At 41.4% G+C, this 16,327-nt stretch overlaps 1 protein-coding gene across 1 annotated transcript in view; it reads left to right on the top strand.

Moving 5' to 3' along the window:
* LOC126240001 (uncharacterized) overlaps positions 1-16,327 on the top strand; it is a 103,892-nt gene that overhangs the window by 57,430 nt on the left and 30,135 nt on the right. Inside the window, exon 5 of the mRNA XM_049947901.1 lies at positions 15,948-16,103. Coding sequence (XP_049803858.1) covers positions 15,948-16,103 — 156 coding nt within the window. The remainder of the gene's footprint in view (positions 1-15,947; positions 16,104-16,327) is intronic.

Genomic DNA, 16,327 nt, shown 5'->3' with positions numbered 1-16,327 from the left:
TAAGAGAGAGATTTTGGAACTAGATTTTAAATTATAAGAAATTTCCAGGAGCAGATGTGGACTTTGACCTCAATTTACTGGTTATGAACTGTAGATTAAAATTGAACAAACTACAAAAAGGTGAGAATTTAAGGAGTAGGGATCTGGAAAAATTGGAAGAACCAGAAGGTGTTGAGAGTTTCAGAGGGACCATTAGGGAATGATTGACAAATACAGGGGAAATAAATGCAGTAGAAGAAGAATGGGTAGCTTTGAGAGATGAAATAGTGAAGGCAGCAGAGGATGAAGTACGTAAAAAGACAAGGGCTAGTAGAAATCCTTGGATAACACAAGGGATGTTGAATTTGATTGATGGAAGGAGAAATTATAAAAATGCAGTAAATGAAGCAGGTGAAAGGCAATTCAAATGTCTAAAAAATGAGACTGACAGGGAGTGTAAAGTGGCTAAGCAGGAATGCCTAGAGGACAAATGTGAGGATTTAGAAGAATATACCACAAGGGAAGATAGATGCCACCTACAGGAAAATTAAAGAGACATCTGGAAAAAAGAGAACCTGTATGAATATCAAGACCTCAGGTGGAAAATCACTCTTAAGCAAAGAAGGGAAAGCAGAATGGTGGAAAAAGTCTATAGAAGTGCGATACAAGGGAGATACACTTGAGAGCAATGTTATGGAAATGGAAGAGGATGTCGACGAAAATGAGGTCTGAGTTGTGATTCTGCAAGAAGAATTTGACAGAGCACTGAAAGACCTAAGTCACAACAAGGCCCCCAGAGTAGACAACATTCCGGTAGAGCTACTGATAGTCTTGGGAGAGCTAGCCATGACAAAACTCTTCTATCTGGTGAGCAGAATGTATGAGACAGGTAAACAACCCTCAACCTTAAAGAAGAATATAATAACTCCAATTCCAAGGAAAGCAGGTGCTGACAGGTGTGAAAATTTCTGAACTGCCGGTTCAGCAAGTCATTGTTGCAAAATCCTAACACAAATCCTTTACAGACGAATGTAAAAACTGGTAGAAACTGACCTCGAGGAAGATCAGTTTGGATTATAGGAAAATGTAGGAATATGTGAGGCAATACTAACCTTATGATTTCTCATAGATGATAGGTTAAGGAAAGGCAATTCTACACTTACAGCACTTCTAGCCTTAGAGAAAGCATTTAACAATGTTGACTGGAATACTCTCTTTAAGATTCTAAAGGTGGCAGAGGTAAAATACAGGAAGCAAAAGGCTATTTACAATTAGTACAGAAAACAGATGGCAGTTATAAGAGTTTAGGGGCATGAAAGGGAATTAGTGGTTGAGAAGGGAGTGAGACAGGGTTGTAGCCCATCCCCAGTGTTATTCAATCTGTATATTGAGCAAGCAGTAAAGGAAACAAAAGTGAAATTTGGAAGAGGAGTTGAAGTCCAGACAGAAGAAATAAAAATTTCAGTGTTTGCCAATAACATTGTAATTCTGTCAGACACACCAAAGGAATTGGAAGAGCAGTTTAACGAAATGGACAGTGTCTTGAAATGAGGATATAAGATGAACATCAGCAAAAGCAAAAAGAGGGTAATGGAATATATTCGAATGAAATCAGGTAAAGCTGAGGGGACTAGATTAGGAAATGAGACACTTAAAGTAGTAGATGAGTTCCGCTATTTGGGAACCAAAACAACTGATGATGGTCGAAGTAGAGAGGATATAAACATAGACTGGCAATGGCAAGAAAAGCATTTGTGAAAATGAGAAATTTGTTAACATCTAAAGTGTCAGGAAGAGTTTTCTGAAAGTATTTGTATGGATAGTAGCCATATATGGAAGTGAAACATGGACGGCAAACAGTTCGGACAAGAAGAGAATAGAATCTTTTGAAATGTGGTGCTACAGAAGAATGCTGAAGATTATATGGGTAAATCATGCAACTGAGGAGGTACTGAATAGGACTGGGGAGAAGAGAAATTTGTGGTACAACCTGACTAAAAGAATGGATAGGTTGGCAGGACACCTTCTGAGGCATAAAGGAATCACCAATTTAGTACTGGAGGGAAGCATGGAGGGTAAAAATCATAGAGGGAGACCAGGAGAAGAGTACAGTAAGGATGTAGGTTGCAGTAATTACTTGGAGATGAAGAGGCTTGCACAGGATAGAGTAGCATGGAGAGCCGCATCAGACCAGTCTTCAGACTGAAGACCACAACAACAACAACCTGCAGTGCAAAGCAGGGGGAAATTGTAAGGTCTTTCTATGCAATGGATAATATCACATATAACTACAACTATGGGCCAGTCTTTCCACCCACATCATTTCATGAAATTTTTGGAAGGTAACTACTAACACTGGTCTACTAAAATTCAACTTTGTAAAATTTCTAAGCACCAAAATATGTTATCCTTATATATTTTGACCTGCTGAACATTAATCTGGCACTGGTTTTTGCACAGTTCCCACAGTTTTTGTGGGAATTGTACTAGTCACTGTCTAATCGTATTCAGTTTTTGTGTTGCTGAAACGAAATGATCTCGTCTGTAAATGCTAATTTATAAACACAAAGAGCATGAAATGCTAGTGAAATACATTTTCACACATATCTAAATTATATTGGAACATTTGATATATCTCTTATATGTGGCACTACTATCCTGCAGTAGTTTCCAACAGTAGTCATCCATGATACTTTTTGCACATTGCCCCTCATAGTGCTGCTTCAATGTAGACATGATCTGATGAAATCTTCCCCCATGTTCATCGGAGACTTGTCCAGCAGCACCAGCAGGAAAAGAACCCAAGTGTGAGTGGAGAATTAACAGTTTTGACAACATGTTATAGCCGTCATTGTAGTAAGACAGTAGTAGTTCATTGACTTAACACATCACTATTGCCTGCTCTCTTGTTTTTTAAAATAATTCCAGCAGTCCAATTCAAGAGGTCTCAAAGCTGTGGCAGAATCAGGATCGCAAATAAATTATCTAATTTGAGGGCCAACAAACACACTTGCATTCACTTTATCTTCACTCACTGAGGGGAATTTCTGATGTAAGTACATAAAACCAGGTCCACCTTTGTCCATTGCAACAATGACGACTCCATAAGTCCAAGTTTTATGTGAAGTGGTGGTTACAAAATTTCTTTCAAATTCGCCAGTGGAACATATACTACATTCTTCCAAACAAGTTCCATTGGTACATGGGCAGGCCAAATCCATTATGATGACTCTTCAAATCATGGCTATGCGATTTGCAAAGAAAACAGTAACGCTTCAAATACCCAGATTGTAATCCTGTAAGTATCCTGATTACTTTGAAGTCAGAACAGATTTGCCACTGGTAGTTGTTATGTTGAATTTTATTTGACAAAATTTCCATACTGCTGTATGTTTCTTTCAAAATAGTGGCAAAGCTATGGACACAGAGGGATATACATTGCTATCATGAAGGAGTACCACTATGAGGCTAGTTTTGGAGCCGTCAATGAATAGTCACCATTCTGCTGAAATGTGTTCCATTCCCATAGCATTAAAGAGACCATTCATGTCATTGCAGTAACAGAGTGAGTCTTCCATGTCAAAGAATGGTGCGAAGGCAGCCGGACAATGTCGAAAGAAATGAGCTGTAGCATCTTTGTATAATAATTTCCACTGTTTAAGATGTGAACCCAAAAGTTCAGCTTGTCCTTTAGAAAGATTCAGGTCCCTAACAAGGTCATTTGGACCTTATTGTATCAGGAGATGTGATATCATTTCTTCCTAATTGAAATCAGAGCTTGCAGTCTCCACATCTGTACTAGATTTGACCTGGGATTAAATTTCCATTAAGCATGTGCCTAGAGGAATGGGGCATGTAAGGAAGAACTGTGCACCATGGGTCAAATAGCTGTGTTGATGGAGGTATATTTGATTGTCTTTGTAACCCTTGCCCTTCATCCCTGCCATTTTAACCATGCAGAAATAGCAATCATCCATGTGATTGGTTGGTTACCTCCACATCATCATAATTGAAAAAGGCATTGCAACTTTACCTTTTTTCTTCAGCCAACCATTAAGACAAGATGAATAGTTCACATAGACAATACTTGGTGCCCATTTGCGGTCCTGATCACCTAATTTGCACCAAAAATTAAAGTCATACAATTTCTTTACTAAGGGTATCGCAAACTGTCTGCATGATTTAATAGTGTACTCCCTACAAATGTAGCAAAAGTTGACTGATTTAAACATACCCATGGTATTGTACAAACACTTAACACAAATGCCCCACTGAAACAAAATGGAACACCCAGTACAAGGTATATTTAGATTGCACTACTAACACTTATGAATGCACAGCCAGACAAAGGAAGCTTTTCCTCACGACTGATAAGATCATGGTGTTTGCAAGCAACAAACGGTGAGTCACATGCATTGGTGCCATGTTGTAAAAGATTAATTACAAGAAATCTTTGTAGTAGTTGCATCATGAGTGCAGCCTTAATAGGTTTCATTTCTTAAGAAATCTACCTATTTGCTTTTTATAACCATTCTGATGTGATGAAGTTTTTTTTTTAAAACTGAGGTCTCTACAAAAAACAAACAACATATTCAAAAAACAAAGATGATGTGACTTACCAAACAAAAGTGCTGGCAGGTCGATAGACACACAAACAAACACAAACATACACACAAAATTCAAGCTTTCGCAACAAACGGTTGCTTCATCAGGAAAGAGGGAAGGAGAGGGAAAGATGAAAGGATGTGGGTTTTAAGGGAGAGGGTAAGGAGTCATTCCAATCCCAGGAGCGGAAAGACTTACCTTAGGGGGAAAAAAAGGACAGGTACACACTCGCACACGTACGCATATCCATCCACACATACACAGACACAAGCAGACTTTTTACAAATGTATCTTATTTTAAAAATTTCCCGAGACTTGTACAATACCTGTGGTAGCACACACTAAAGAACAAGATAAGTGCATATATAGCTATGTGAATTCTGACCATTAACAAGACAACTGACCATTACAGGTTGTGTTCAAAGGGACCAGTAGTAGGGACAATTCACACTTCCAGCCTAGTATGGGACGACAACTACTCCTTATGTGATAGCATTTTGGCAGAGATGTTTGGGCAGGATGCAGTAGTACATCATTTCATATCATTGAGTGTAGTTGTGTATGTCATTGTAGACAGCATCTTTCAGCTCTCACCACAGAAAAAAGTCTACGGCTGTGAAATCCAGGGAATGGGCTGGCCAGGGTACACGTCCTCTGCATCCTGTGCAAACAATTTGGAAACAATTCATGAAGACATTGTGGAGTTCACATGCTTTATTTCTTCGTTGATTGTACTCGATGTCCATGTACTGCGTTGCTACACTGGCTGAAAAATGGGGGTGGGGTGGGGGGGTGGGGGGTGGAAGATCAACACTGACTACTTTAAATGATGTAGCCGACACATGCACATTTTTGTTTCACAATTCTATACTTTCACTGTTCACAACCCCCCAATACTACAAAGTTATATGGCCAGTGCACTATTGTTTAACTTTCAATAAGCCTCATTAGTAGTTAGCAGGCAAACATCCACATACTGCTACAATAGTTTACTGTTGAACATCTACGAGCAGTAAAAGCCTAACCACACATTTCACAGTTCTTGAAGAATAAAAAGGTATGTATGGAATAGACACTGTCATTGTTTTAACACATGGCCTAATTGTGTTACACTTATTTCACAGTTAACTTGATGCATTGTTGTTAATCTAACCATTACAGGTTTCTTATCTGAAATTCGACTATGGACTGACTGTCTCAGGACCAAAAATCAAGCCCTTATATATCATCACAATAATACGCACTGAAACTACACATTGTTTCATGTTTAATTTACAGAAATTACTATTAAAAACTAACTCACTAAATTAACTTAATACATCAGAAACTTCCTTCTTTTTAACAGTTTCTTTTACTATCCTTTAAGAATACTATTAGTTGTTCCTCCAAATGCTTATAATTAGTACAGAATTTGTATTTGTTTACAAGTCAACAATAGAATTTATGTTACGAAACATTTACTGATTTCACCCTATAGTGAAATTTACTAACTATGAATAGTCAAAATAAATTAGAAAATCAGTTACATACATAAAATTAAGCAAAAATTAGATCTGGTTGTATATTCTTTAAAACTGACGGCCGAAATGAAAAAAATTGAATTTTATGGAAGCAGATGGCAAAACAAGAGAGGAAGTAAAAATATGCCAGCTCGCTTTGTCACAACATGTTGTAGTACTTCATACACTATGCGTTGGACAGCCATCATGTTGGTACCGCAGGTTCCTCATAGTGTACAGAGGAACCTCTTCTGGCAGTCGTGGAAAGTGGTCTGTTAGGAGGTGGTGATACTTACATGCATTCAGTGTTCCACCTATGAATAACAGGCCTATGAGGTGCTGGTTCACTCTCCTGCACCACATGTTTACACTCCGTGGGTGATGATGGCCCATCTCATGAAGCCAATGGGGACTGTCAACAGACCAATAGTGCAGTTTGGTGGTTTACCAGGCCATTGTTGGTAAATGTGGCTTCATCACTAAACAAGATATATGATCCATCTGGAGTATCCTGTCATAATGCCCATGTAAAGAATTCAACTTGATTCTCATAATTGTTTCCATGCAGCTCTTGAAGGAGAGAGATGTGATAGGGACGGAACCTATGTTGATGGAGAATGTGTAGGAAACTTGCTTGACTCATGCCACTTCCTCGTGTAATTGTGTGGGAGCTAACGTGCAGATAAACTGCAACAGCAACAAGAACATTAATTTATGTGTCATCTATCTTCACTTGTTTTCTTCTATTACATTATCTAGATGTTACACTACCACTTTCATATAACTAGTTAAAGACATTGATACCGAGCGAGGTGGCGCAGTGGCTAGCACACTGGACTCGCATTTGGGAGGACGATGGTTCAATCTCGCTTCCGGCCATCCTGATTTAGGTTTTCTGTGATTTCCCTAAATCGCTCCAGGCAAATGCTGGGATGGTTCCTTTGAAAGGGCATGGCCGGCTTCCTTCCCTGTCCTTCCGTAATCCGATGAGACCAATGACCTCGCTGTCTGGGTTCCTCCCCCAAACAATCCAATCCTTAAAGACATTGATAAATAATTGCCAAGCTGTTGATGTTTATTGGGGTATCTTGCCACACAGACCACACAAGAATGAACTGCTTTCTTTCTACACTCTCCATACACAATTAGCATGTCAGCTTTCTCTGCATTGGTAAATCCTATAGTCCACTCATGACCTATTGCTTGGGTTGTCACACACTGACTAGCAAGTTGCAATACACTCAAGGAATTTACAAGCACACTGTAAGCAAACGTAACAACATCAAACCTAGCAAACACACAGGTTGAATGTTACGAGCAAGTGTCAGTGTGGAAACAGTGCACAGTATAAAATTTCATAAATGACTCGCTCTAGATTCCTGCAACAAACACCACTGACACTCTAATCTACCCTACTTTTAGTTTGTTAATGTAAATAGGCATTGTTCCATTTTTAAAAATAATCTATCTTTGCAAAAAAAAAAAAAAAAAAAAAAAAAAAAAAAAAAATTCAAAGTGTTATTACAGTCTGTTTATTGACTAACAATACAAGCCCCTGACTACTAGTCCATTCGGAGAAAACTGCACATTAATAGCACTTTCCATTTCCACATTGTGCAGTAAATGGCAAATAAAACTTCAGGAAGCACAAACTACACTCCTGGAAATGGAAAAAAGAACACATTGACACCGGTGTGTCAGACCCACCGTACTTGCTCCGGACACTGTGAGAGGGCTGTACAAGCAATGATCACACGCACGGCACAGCGGACACACCAGGAACCGCGGTGTTGGCCGTCAAATGGCGCTAACTGCGCAGCATTTGTGCACCGCCGCCGTCAGTGTCAGCCAGTTTGCCGTGGCATACGGAGCTCCATTGCAGTCTTTAACACTGGTAGCATACCGCGACAGCGTGGACGTGAACCGTATGTGCAGTTGACGGACTTTGAGCGAGGGCGTATAGTGGGCATGCGGGAGGCCGGGTGGACGTACCGCCGAATTGCTCAACACGTGGGGCGTGAGGTCTCCACAGTACATCGATGTTGTCGCCAGTGGTCGGCGGAAGGTGCATGTGCCCGTCGACCTGGGACCGGACCGCAGCGACGCACGGATGCACGCCAAGACCGTAGGATCCTACGCAGTGCCGTAGGGGACCGCACCGCCACTTCCCAGCAAATTAGGGACACTGTTGCTCCTGGGGTATCGGCGAGGACCATTCGCAACCGTCTCCATGAAGCTGGGCTACGGTCCCGCACACCGTTAGGCCATCTTCCGCTCACGCCCCAACATCGTGCAGCCCGCCTCCAGTGGTGTCGCGACAGGCGTGAATGGAGGGACGAATGGAGACGTGTCGTCTTCAGCGATGAGAGTCGCTTCTGCCTTGGTGCCAATGATGGTCGTATGCGTGTTTGGCGCCGTGCAGGTGAGCGCCACAATCAGGACTGCATACGACCGAGGCACACAGGGCCAACACCCGGCATCATGGTGTGGGGAGCGATCTCCTACACTGGCCGTACACCACTGGCGATCGTCGAGGGGACACTGAATAGTGCACGGTACATCCAAACCGTCATCGAACCCATCGTTCTACCATTCCTAGACCGGCAAGGGAACTTGCTGTTCCAACAGGACAATGCACGTCCGCATGTATCCCGTGCCACCCAACGTGCTCTAGAAGGTGTAAGTCAACTACCCTGGCCAGCAAGATCTCCGGATCTGTCCCCCATTGAGCATGTTTGGGACTGGATGAAGCGTCGTCTCACGCGGTCTGCACGTCCAGCACGAACGCTGGTCCAACTGAGGCGCCAGGTGGAAATGGCATGGCAAGCCGTTCCACAGGACTACATCCAGCATCTCTACGATCGTCTCCATGGGAGAATAGCAGCCTGCATTGCTGCGAAAGGTGGATATACACTGTACTAGTGCCGACATTGTGCATGCTCTGTTGCCTGTGTCTATGTGCCTGTGGTTCTGTCAGTGTGATCATGTGATGTATCTGACCCCAGGAATGTGTCAATAAAGTTTCCCCTTCCTGGGACAATGAATTCACGGTGTTCTTATTTCAGTTTCCAGGAGTGTAACTTAGCGAAGTGGAATTACAAAATAGCAGGACATTTGAGCATTCCCAAAAAAACTTTTGGGCCAGCTGGACATTTTAGGAAAAAAGGATGGGACTGTACTAGGAAAAACAGGAAAAATGGACACCCTGATAGTTGTGAACTTGGCTGTTTTGTGCTGAAAATTTCTTGTGTTATTTCTGGATTTCATTCTCATATCTCTAAAGCGCGTACCATTTTCTTTTATTTACCACACTGCAAATGTCTCTTAATCATCTTACTGCTCTTTTTGTTGTCTCAGAGACCTTCTACCTAACATTAAGCCTTCAGCTACTTCATAACTAACTTTCAAACACTGGAAAGTCCAGGATGGAATAACAACATTATGGAAAGAGTAGATTACTACACATATATAGGGGAGGCACTGAATTGCAGATAGGCATATTGAAAATTAATGCTAAAGTATTTAACTTTTGGACGTAGTTCTTCTTCCAATGTAGAAACATGCATACATTCACAAAAGGACGACTCACAATCACATGCATGCGCACGTGGGTAACCTACGAGACCTCAATCTCTGCTAATTTCAAGTTGCCGCCCCTTGTACATCACTTGTCATTCAACAGCATCTTTGCCTCTGTACTTCCACCTGCGAAAGCTGTTATCAGGTTGTTGGTGTAATGGTTCAGGGATTCCGGACTGGAGCAGATTTGTTTGCCACGAAGACCTAGGCTGTAGGGAAGGGACCATTTGATGTGGAATGGGCGGCAGCTGTCATAATGGAGGTACTGTTGCTTGTTGGTGGGTTTGATGTGGACGGACGTTTGAAGCTGGCCATTGGAAAGATGGAGGTCTACGTCAAGGAAAGTGGCATGAGATTTGGAGTAGGACCAGGTGAATCTGATGGAACCAAAGGAGTTGAGGTTGGAGAGGAAATTCTGGAGTTGTTCTTCACTGTGAGTCCAGATCATGAAGATGTCATTAATAAATCTGTACCAAACTTTGTGTTGGCAGGCGTGGGTAACCAAGAAGGCTTCCTCTAAGTGACCCATGAATAGGTTGGCGTATGAGGGGGCTATCCTGGTACCCATGGCTGTTCCCTTTAATTGTTGGTATGTTTGGCCTTCAAAAGTGAACACACCTTCCGGGTTACAGGACTGGAGTAGGTGGTGGTGGGAGGGTGCATGGGACAGGTTTTACACTGGGGGCGGTTACAAGGGTAGGAGCCAGAGGGGTAGGGAAGGTGGTTTGGGGATTTCATTGGGATGAACTAAGAGGTTACGAAGGTTAGGTGGACGGCCGAAAGACACTCTTGGTGGAGTGGGGAGGATTTCATGAAGGATGGATCTCATTTCAGGGCAGGATTTGAGGTAATGAGAAAAGAGGTTTTAGGTATGGTGGCAGGTGATCGGCGTGAAAGGAAGTGCTCCATCGCAGCGAGGCCCTTGATGTGTGTATTATTTGTGTATAAGTAAGTGGCATTAATGGTTACAAGGATGGTTTCCGGGGGTAACAGATTGGGTAAGGATTCCAGGCGTTCGAGAAAGTGGTTGGTGTCTTTGATGAAGGATGGGAGACTGCATGTAATGGGTTGAAGGTGTTGATCTACGTAGGCGGAGATACGTTCTGTGGGGGCTTGGTAACCAGCTGCAATGGGGCGGCCGGGATGATTGGGTTTGTGAATTTTAGGAAGAAGGTAGAAGGTAGGGGTGCGGGGTGTCGGTGGGGTCAGGAGGTTGGTGGAGTCAGGTGAAAGGTTTTGTAGGGGTCCTAAGGTTCTGAAGATTCCTTGAAGCCTGGACATCAGGAATGGGATTACCTTGGCAAACATTGTATGTGGTGTTGTCTGAAAGCTGACGCAGTCCCTCAGCCACATACTCCTGACGATCAAGTACTACGGTCGTGGAACCCTTGTCCACCGGATGAATGATGATGGATCTGTCAGCCTTCAGATCACAAATAGCCTGTGCTTCAGCAGTGGTGATGTTGGTAGTAGGATTAAGGTTTTTTAAGAAGGATTGAGAGGCAAGGCTGGAAGTCAGAAATTCCTGGAAGGTTTGGAGAGGGTGATTTTGAGGAAGAGGAGGTGGGTCCTGCTGTGACGGAGGACGGAACTGTTCCAGGCAGGGTTCAATTTGGATAGTGTCTTGGGGAGTTGGATCATTAGGAGTAGGATTAGGATCATTTTTCTTCGTGGCAAAGTGATATTTCCAGCAGAGAGTACGAGTGTAGGACAGTAAATCTTTAACGAGGGCTGTTTGGTTGAATCTGGGAGTGGGGCTGAAGGTGAGGCCTTTGGATAGGGCAGAGGTTTCGGATTGGGAGAGAGGTTTGGAGGAAAGGTTAACTACTGAATTAGGGTGTTGTGGTTCCAGATTGTGTTGATTGGAATTTTGAGGTTTTGGAGGGAGTGGAGCTGGAAGTGGGAGATTGAGTAGATGGGAGGGACTGGGTTTGTGTGCAATGAGAGGAGGTTGAGGTTTGCTGGAAAGGTTGTGAAGGGTGAGTGAGTTGCCTTTCCGGAGGTGGGAAACCAGGAGATTGGATAGTTTTTTGAGGTGGAGGGTGGCATGCTGTTCTAATTTACGGTTGGCCTATAGGCGGATGCTCTGAACAGCCGGGAGATGTGGATGTGGGAGAGGAAAGATTGAGGACTTTTATTAAGGATAGGAGTTGACGGGTGTGTTCATTGGCTGAGTTGATGTGTAGGTGAAGGATTAGGTGGGTGAGGGCAATGGATTGTCCATAGGAGGGACACATCTTCTGGTAAATCTTCCGCAATGTAATGTCGTGGTCCATGAAACTCTTCAGCTCCGAACGTTTCGTCCAGAGCTGCACTGGACATCTTGAGGGGTGTTTCTCCTCTGGTGAGTCTTGCCGACTGACGGGTCGGACGTCTGAGAGTGACTTATATATCGTAGACAGTCACCTCTGTACGACGTATTGACATGGCTGGCAAATTATTCTAATATTGAGATTTAGTTTTGAGTCCGCACCTACCGCAGCAGTCTTTGGAAACGATTTAAATACAAAGTCCGATTATTTGAATCACATTTCATGGTCAACTACGAATAACATTGCATTTACGGAAAAGCCATTGTCGAGCGTCTGATACCAAATAATTAAACGTCCACGTTCCAGTTAAGCAAATATTAATTACAACCAATCACTATCATAAATATACAATAATTAATATTTTATTTTATTTATTTATTTTATATATTGGGTCGATAGACACACAAATAAACACAAACATACACACAAAATTCAATAAGTCGCTCTCAGACGTCTGACCCGTCAGTCGGCAAGACTCACCGGAGGAGAAACACCCCGCAAGATGTCCAGCGCAGCTCTGGACGAAACGTTAGGAGCTGAAGAGTTTCATGGACCATGACCTTACATCCCAGAAGGTTTACCAGAAAATGGATTGTTCAGTTTGGAACTGGTATAGGGACTGATGGAAAGAAGGGTTGCAGCCAGAGATGGGAACTTCAAGTGTGAGGCCTTTGGGGGTAGTGCCAAATGTCAGATGAGCCCGAGAAAATAAAATATGGGAGCATAATCTGGCTAGGGGGAAGGCATGTTTGTGGAGGGAATGTAAATAATACTTAATGGGGTCATTGTGGGGGTGTTATGAGGGTGACATGGTATTAGAAGGTGGAAAGTGTAACATGAGGCTGAAATGAAAATGAAAATATATGGGGGGAGATAAAGGTGAACTAGAAAGTAACTGGAGATCTGGTGTGAAAAAAGGCGAAAAAGTGTTGGTTAAAGCTGGGCTATGTTGATCCTGTGGTGAACTTGGGTTGGTAGACAACGATGTGCACAAAGGTTAGGTGGTTGTGTTGCCGCCAAAACACGTTAAAGGGTGGAGAAATTCGGGAAAATTTCGAAAAAAATGCGTGTAAATGTATTAAAAGGAGTGGTTTTGTGGTGGCAGATTATGAAAATGAGGCTAACAATTGTCTGACAAAGAAATAATGACGTTAAAACCTGTGGGAAGCGGCTAAAAATTATCAATGATGTGTGAAAAACAGAGAATGGAAATAAAGCGAAAGTTATTAGAACTAGCCGAAATGGTTGTTTAATAGGTGAAAGGAACTGTTTGTGAACTAGAAACAGTGGATTTTATAGCAATGGTAGTGTTGAAAATGGATTTTTTTTTTTTTTTTTTTCCCGGATGGATATGTGTGTGTGTGTGTGTGTGTGCGAGTGTATACCTGTACTTTTTTCCCCCTAAGGTAATTCCTTCTGCTCCCGGGATTGGAATGACTCCTTACCCTCTCCCTTAAAACCCACATCCTTTCGTCTTTCCCTCTCCTTCCCTCTTTCCTGAAGAAGTAACCGTGGGTTGCGAAAGCTTGAATTCTGTGTGTGTGTTTGTGTTTGTTAGTGTCTCTATCAACATACCAACACTTTCGTTTGGTAAGTTACATTGTGAATTTATTATAAAGCTGTAATCCCAAGAATTTAACGCTGTCCACTTCTTCTATCTGCTTGTCATCATATGTTAGGCATATACTCATGGGACACCCCTTACAAGTTCTGAACTGCATGTAGTGTGTTTTTTCAAAGTTTAGTGACAAAGAATTGGCTAGGAGCAGGGATTAATGTCCACATATATTTTATTAGCCAATCTTTCTATGCACATTACCTTTTCTACAATTTTTGAGAATGCTGGCAAAAGTGAAATTGGACAAAAATTTGATGCTATTTCTTTATCTCCCTTCTTAAACAGTGGCTTAACTTCAGCATATTAAAACCATTCAGGAAATATTCCACTGATAAACGACTGATTACACAGATAGTTTAATATGTTACTTAACTCAGAATCACATTTTTTAATTGACTTTGTTGATATTTCATCATACCCACTAGATGTTTTTGATTTTAAAGATTTTATGATGGACATTACTTCTGCTGGGGTAGTGAGGGTCAAATTCATATTATGGAAGTTACTTGCAATGTCTGGTCTGAGGTATCCCATGGCAGCATCTTCAGAACCTGACAACCCAATCTTTTCAGTAACAGTTATAAAATGTTTGTTAAAAAGTTCTGCAATGCTATACACATCTGTCACCAATGTATGATTTACTCTGAATGCTATTTGCCCCTATTCATGTCTGGTTCTACTGGTCTTCTCCTTCACTATATCCCATATAGTCTTTATTTTGTTATCTGATATGACTATCTTTTCCTTGTAATATATTTGCTTTGATGTCCATATTACAGTCTTTAATATTTTTCAGTATTTCTTGTAATGTGCTATAGCATCAACATTGGAACTGTTTCAGATTGACAGATAAAGTTTTCTTTTTGTTTTACAATATACCCCTATTCCTTGAGTAATCCATGGCTTCTTTGAAGACTTTGCTCTAACCTTGGTAAGTTTTGGGGGAAAACAGTGTTGGAATAATGTAAGCAAAAGGGTTCGAATAAGGTAAGCAAAAGTGTTATATTTTTCATTCATGCCATGAGCACTGTAAACATCAGTCCAGTGAATGTCTCAGAGGAGTGTACTAAAATAATAAATTTTTGCTTATTTATTACCCTCCTGAGTTCAAATTTAACAGATCTTATATCCTGTTCAATATTAACTTTTAACAGAAGGAACCACATGTCATGTTGTGAGTGGCCATTGACTGTTGATTTTGTAATATAATTTTGTGCATTGGACTTTTCTATAAAGATATTATCAATGGCTGTTTGTGAGCAATTGGCTACCCTAGTTGGGAACTTTACAGTGGGAATTAAGTTGTATGGTAGTGTTACTAACTCAAATAAGTTCTTATTAGGAGAGTCTTTATGGAAATCTATATTGAAGTGAGCAGCAACCACTATTTCTTTGTTTTTGGTTGTTAAATGGGCCAGTGCAGCTTCAAGGTGGTTTATGAACAGTTTAAAGTTGAAACTTCGTGGCAGATCATAACTGTGTGGTGGACCGAGACTTGAACTCGAGACCTTTGCCTTTGGAAGGTAGGAGACGAGGTACTGGCGGAATTAAAAGCTGTGAGGACGGGTCGTGAGTCGTACTTGGGTAGCTCAGTTGGTAGAGCACTTGCCCACAAAAAGCAAAGGTCCCGAGGTCGAGTTTCGGTCCGGCTCACAGTTTTGATGTGCCAGGAAGTTTCGTGTCAGCACACAGTCTGCTGCAGAGTGAAAATCTCATTCTAGTTTAAAGTTACCTGCAGGTGGTCATTATACACTTAATATTATGATGGACTTTGTATGAAATTCTACTTGTCTTCCACATGCTTCCATATGCTGTTCGAGGCAAAATTTATGAATGTATGTTCTTAAATTTATGACAGTTCCTGTATGTTTTTTGTTTACTGGTTTTACTACCCTCTCTCCCTCTCCCGTGTCCCTCCTTTTTCTCCCCTCCCCCACCCTCCCCCCCCAAACATACACACACACACACTCACACACACACACACACACACACACACACACACACACACACACACACACACACACAAATCAGTCAGCCATATGTGAGCAGTTGCCTTTCCTGTTTTGATGTATAATTTAATTAGACACTTAGGAGGACTCATAAAATTAAAAGTCTTATTTTTCAGTTTTGTTTGATAAATGTTACACGGCTTTTCCAATCAATATTAGTCTTCCTTGGAACTATATCAATATTATGTAAAAAAGCCTACTTTGCACTAATGTTCTCTTTACATTTACCAAATTCTTACTGCAGGAATGTCACATTATAAATTATTTTTAAGTATTTTATAGCATTACTCACAGAGGATCCTAGTTCATTTTTCCACAATGTTTTTTTTTTTTTTTAATTTTGTAGCTTGCAGTTGGATATTCAGGATCTTTTGAATCAAATGTCTGATGGAAAGCAGCCAAGCAGTATTGCATTATGCTTAGAACTTCTTGCAGCTGTTGCCGCAATGGGTGCGAAGGCAGTTAGAGCTCAGTTTGCTGCTATGGTTGCATTAGCACTACGGTTAGTATAGAGTAAGTCATGTTAAGTCTGCTCAATGACAACTCTTGTTACACTAAGAACACAGTTGAAATAATCCAAATTAATAGGTTCAGGTGGATAGAGATATCTGTTCTCATTTCTAGGATGATGTTTTTTTTCTTCACTTGTGAAAAAGAAAATGATGATGTAGTTTTATTTTCTACTGAAAATGCCTTAACCATGGCTACTATAACTAGAAGTATGTT

The sequence above is a fragment of the Schistocerca nitens genome, chromosome 1, assembly GCF_023898315.1.
Source record: "Schistocerca nitens isolate TAMUIC-IGC-003100 chromosome 1, iqSchNite1.1, whole genome shotgun sequence".
Taxonomy (NCBI): domain Eukaryota; kingdom Metazoa; phylum Arthropoda; class Insecta; order Orthoptera; family Acrididae; genus Schistocerca; species Schistocerca nitens.
The sequence above is the reverse complement of the archived record's forward strand: the minus strand, read 5'-3'. Positions and strand labels throughout refer to the sequence as shown.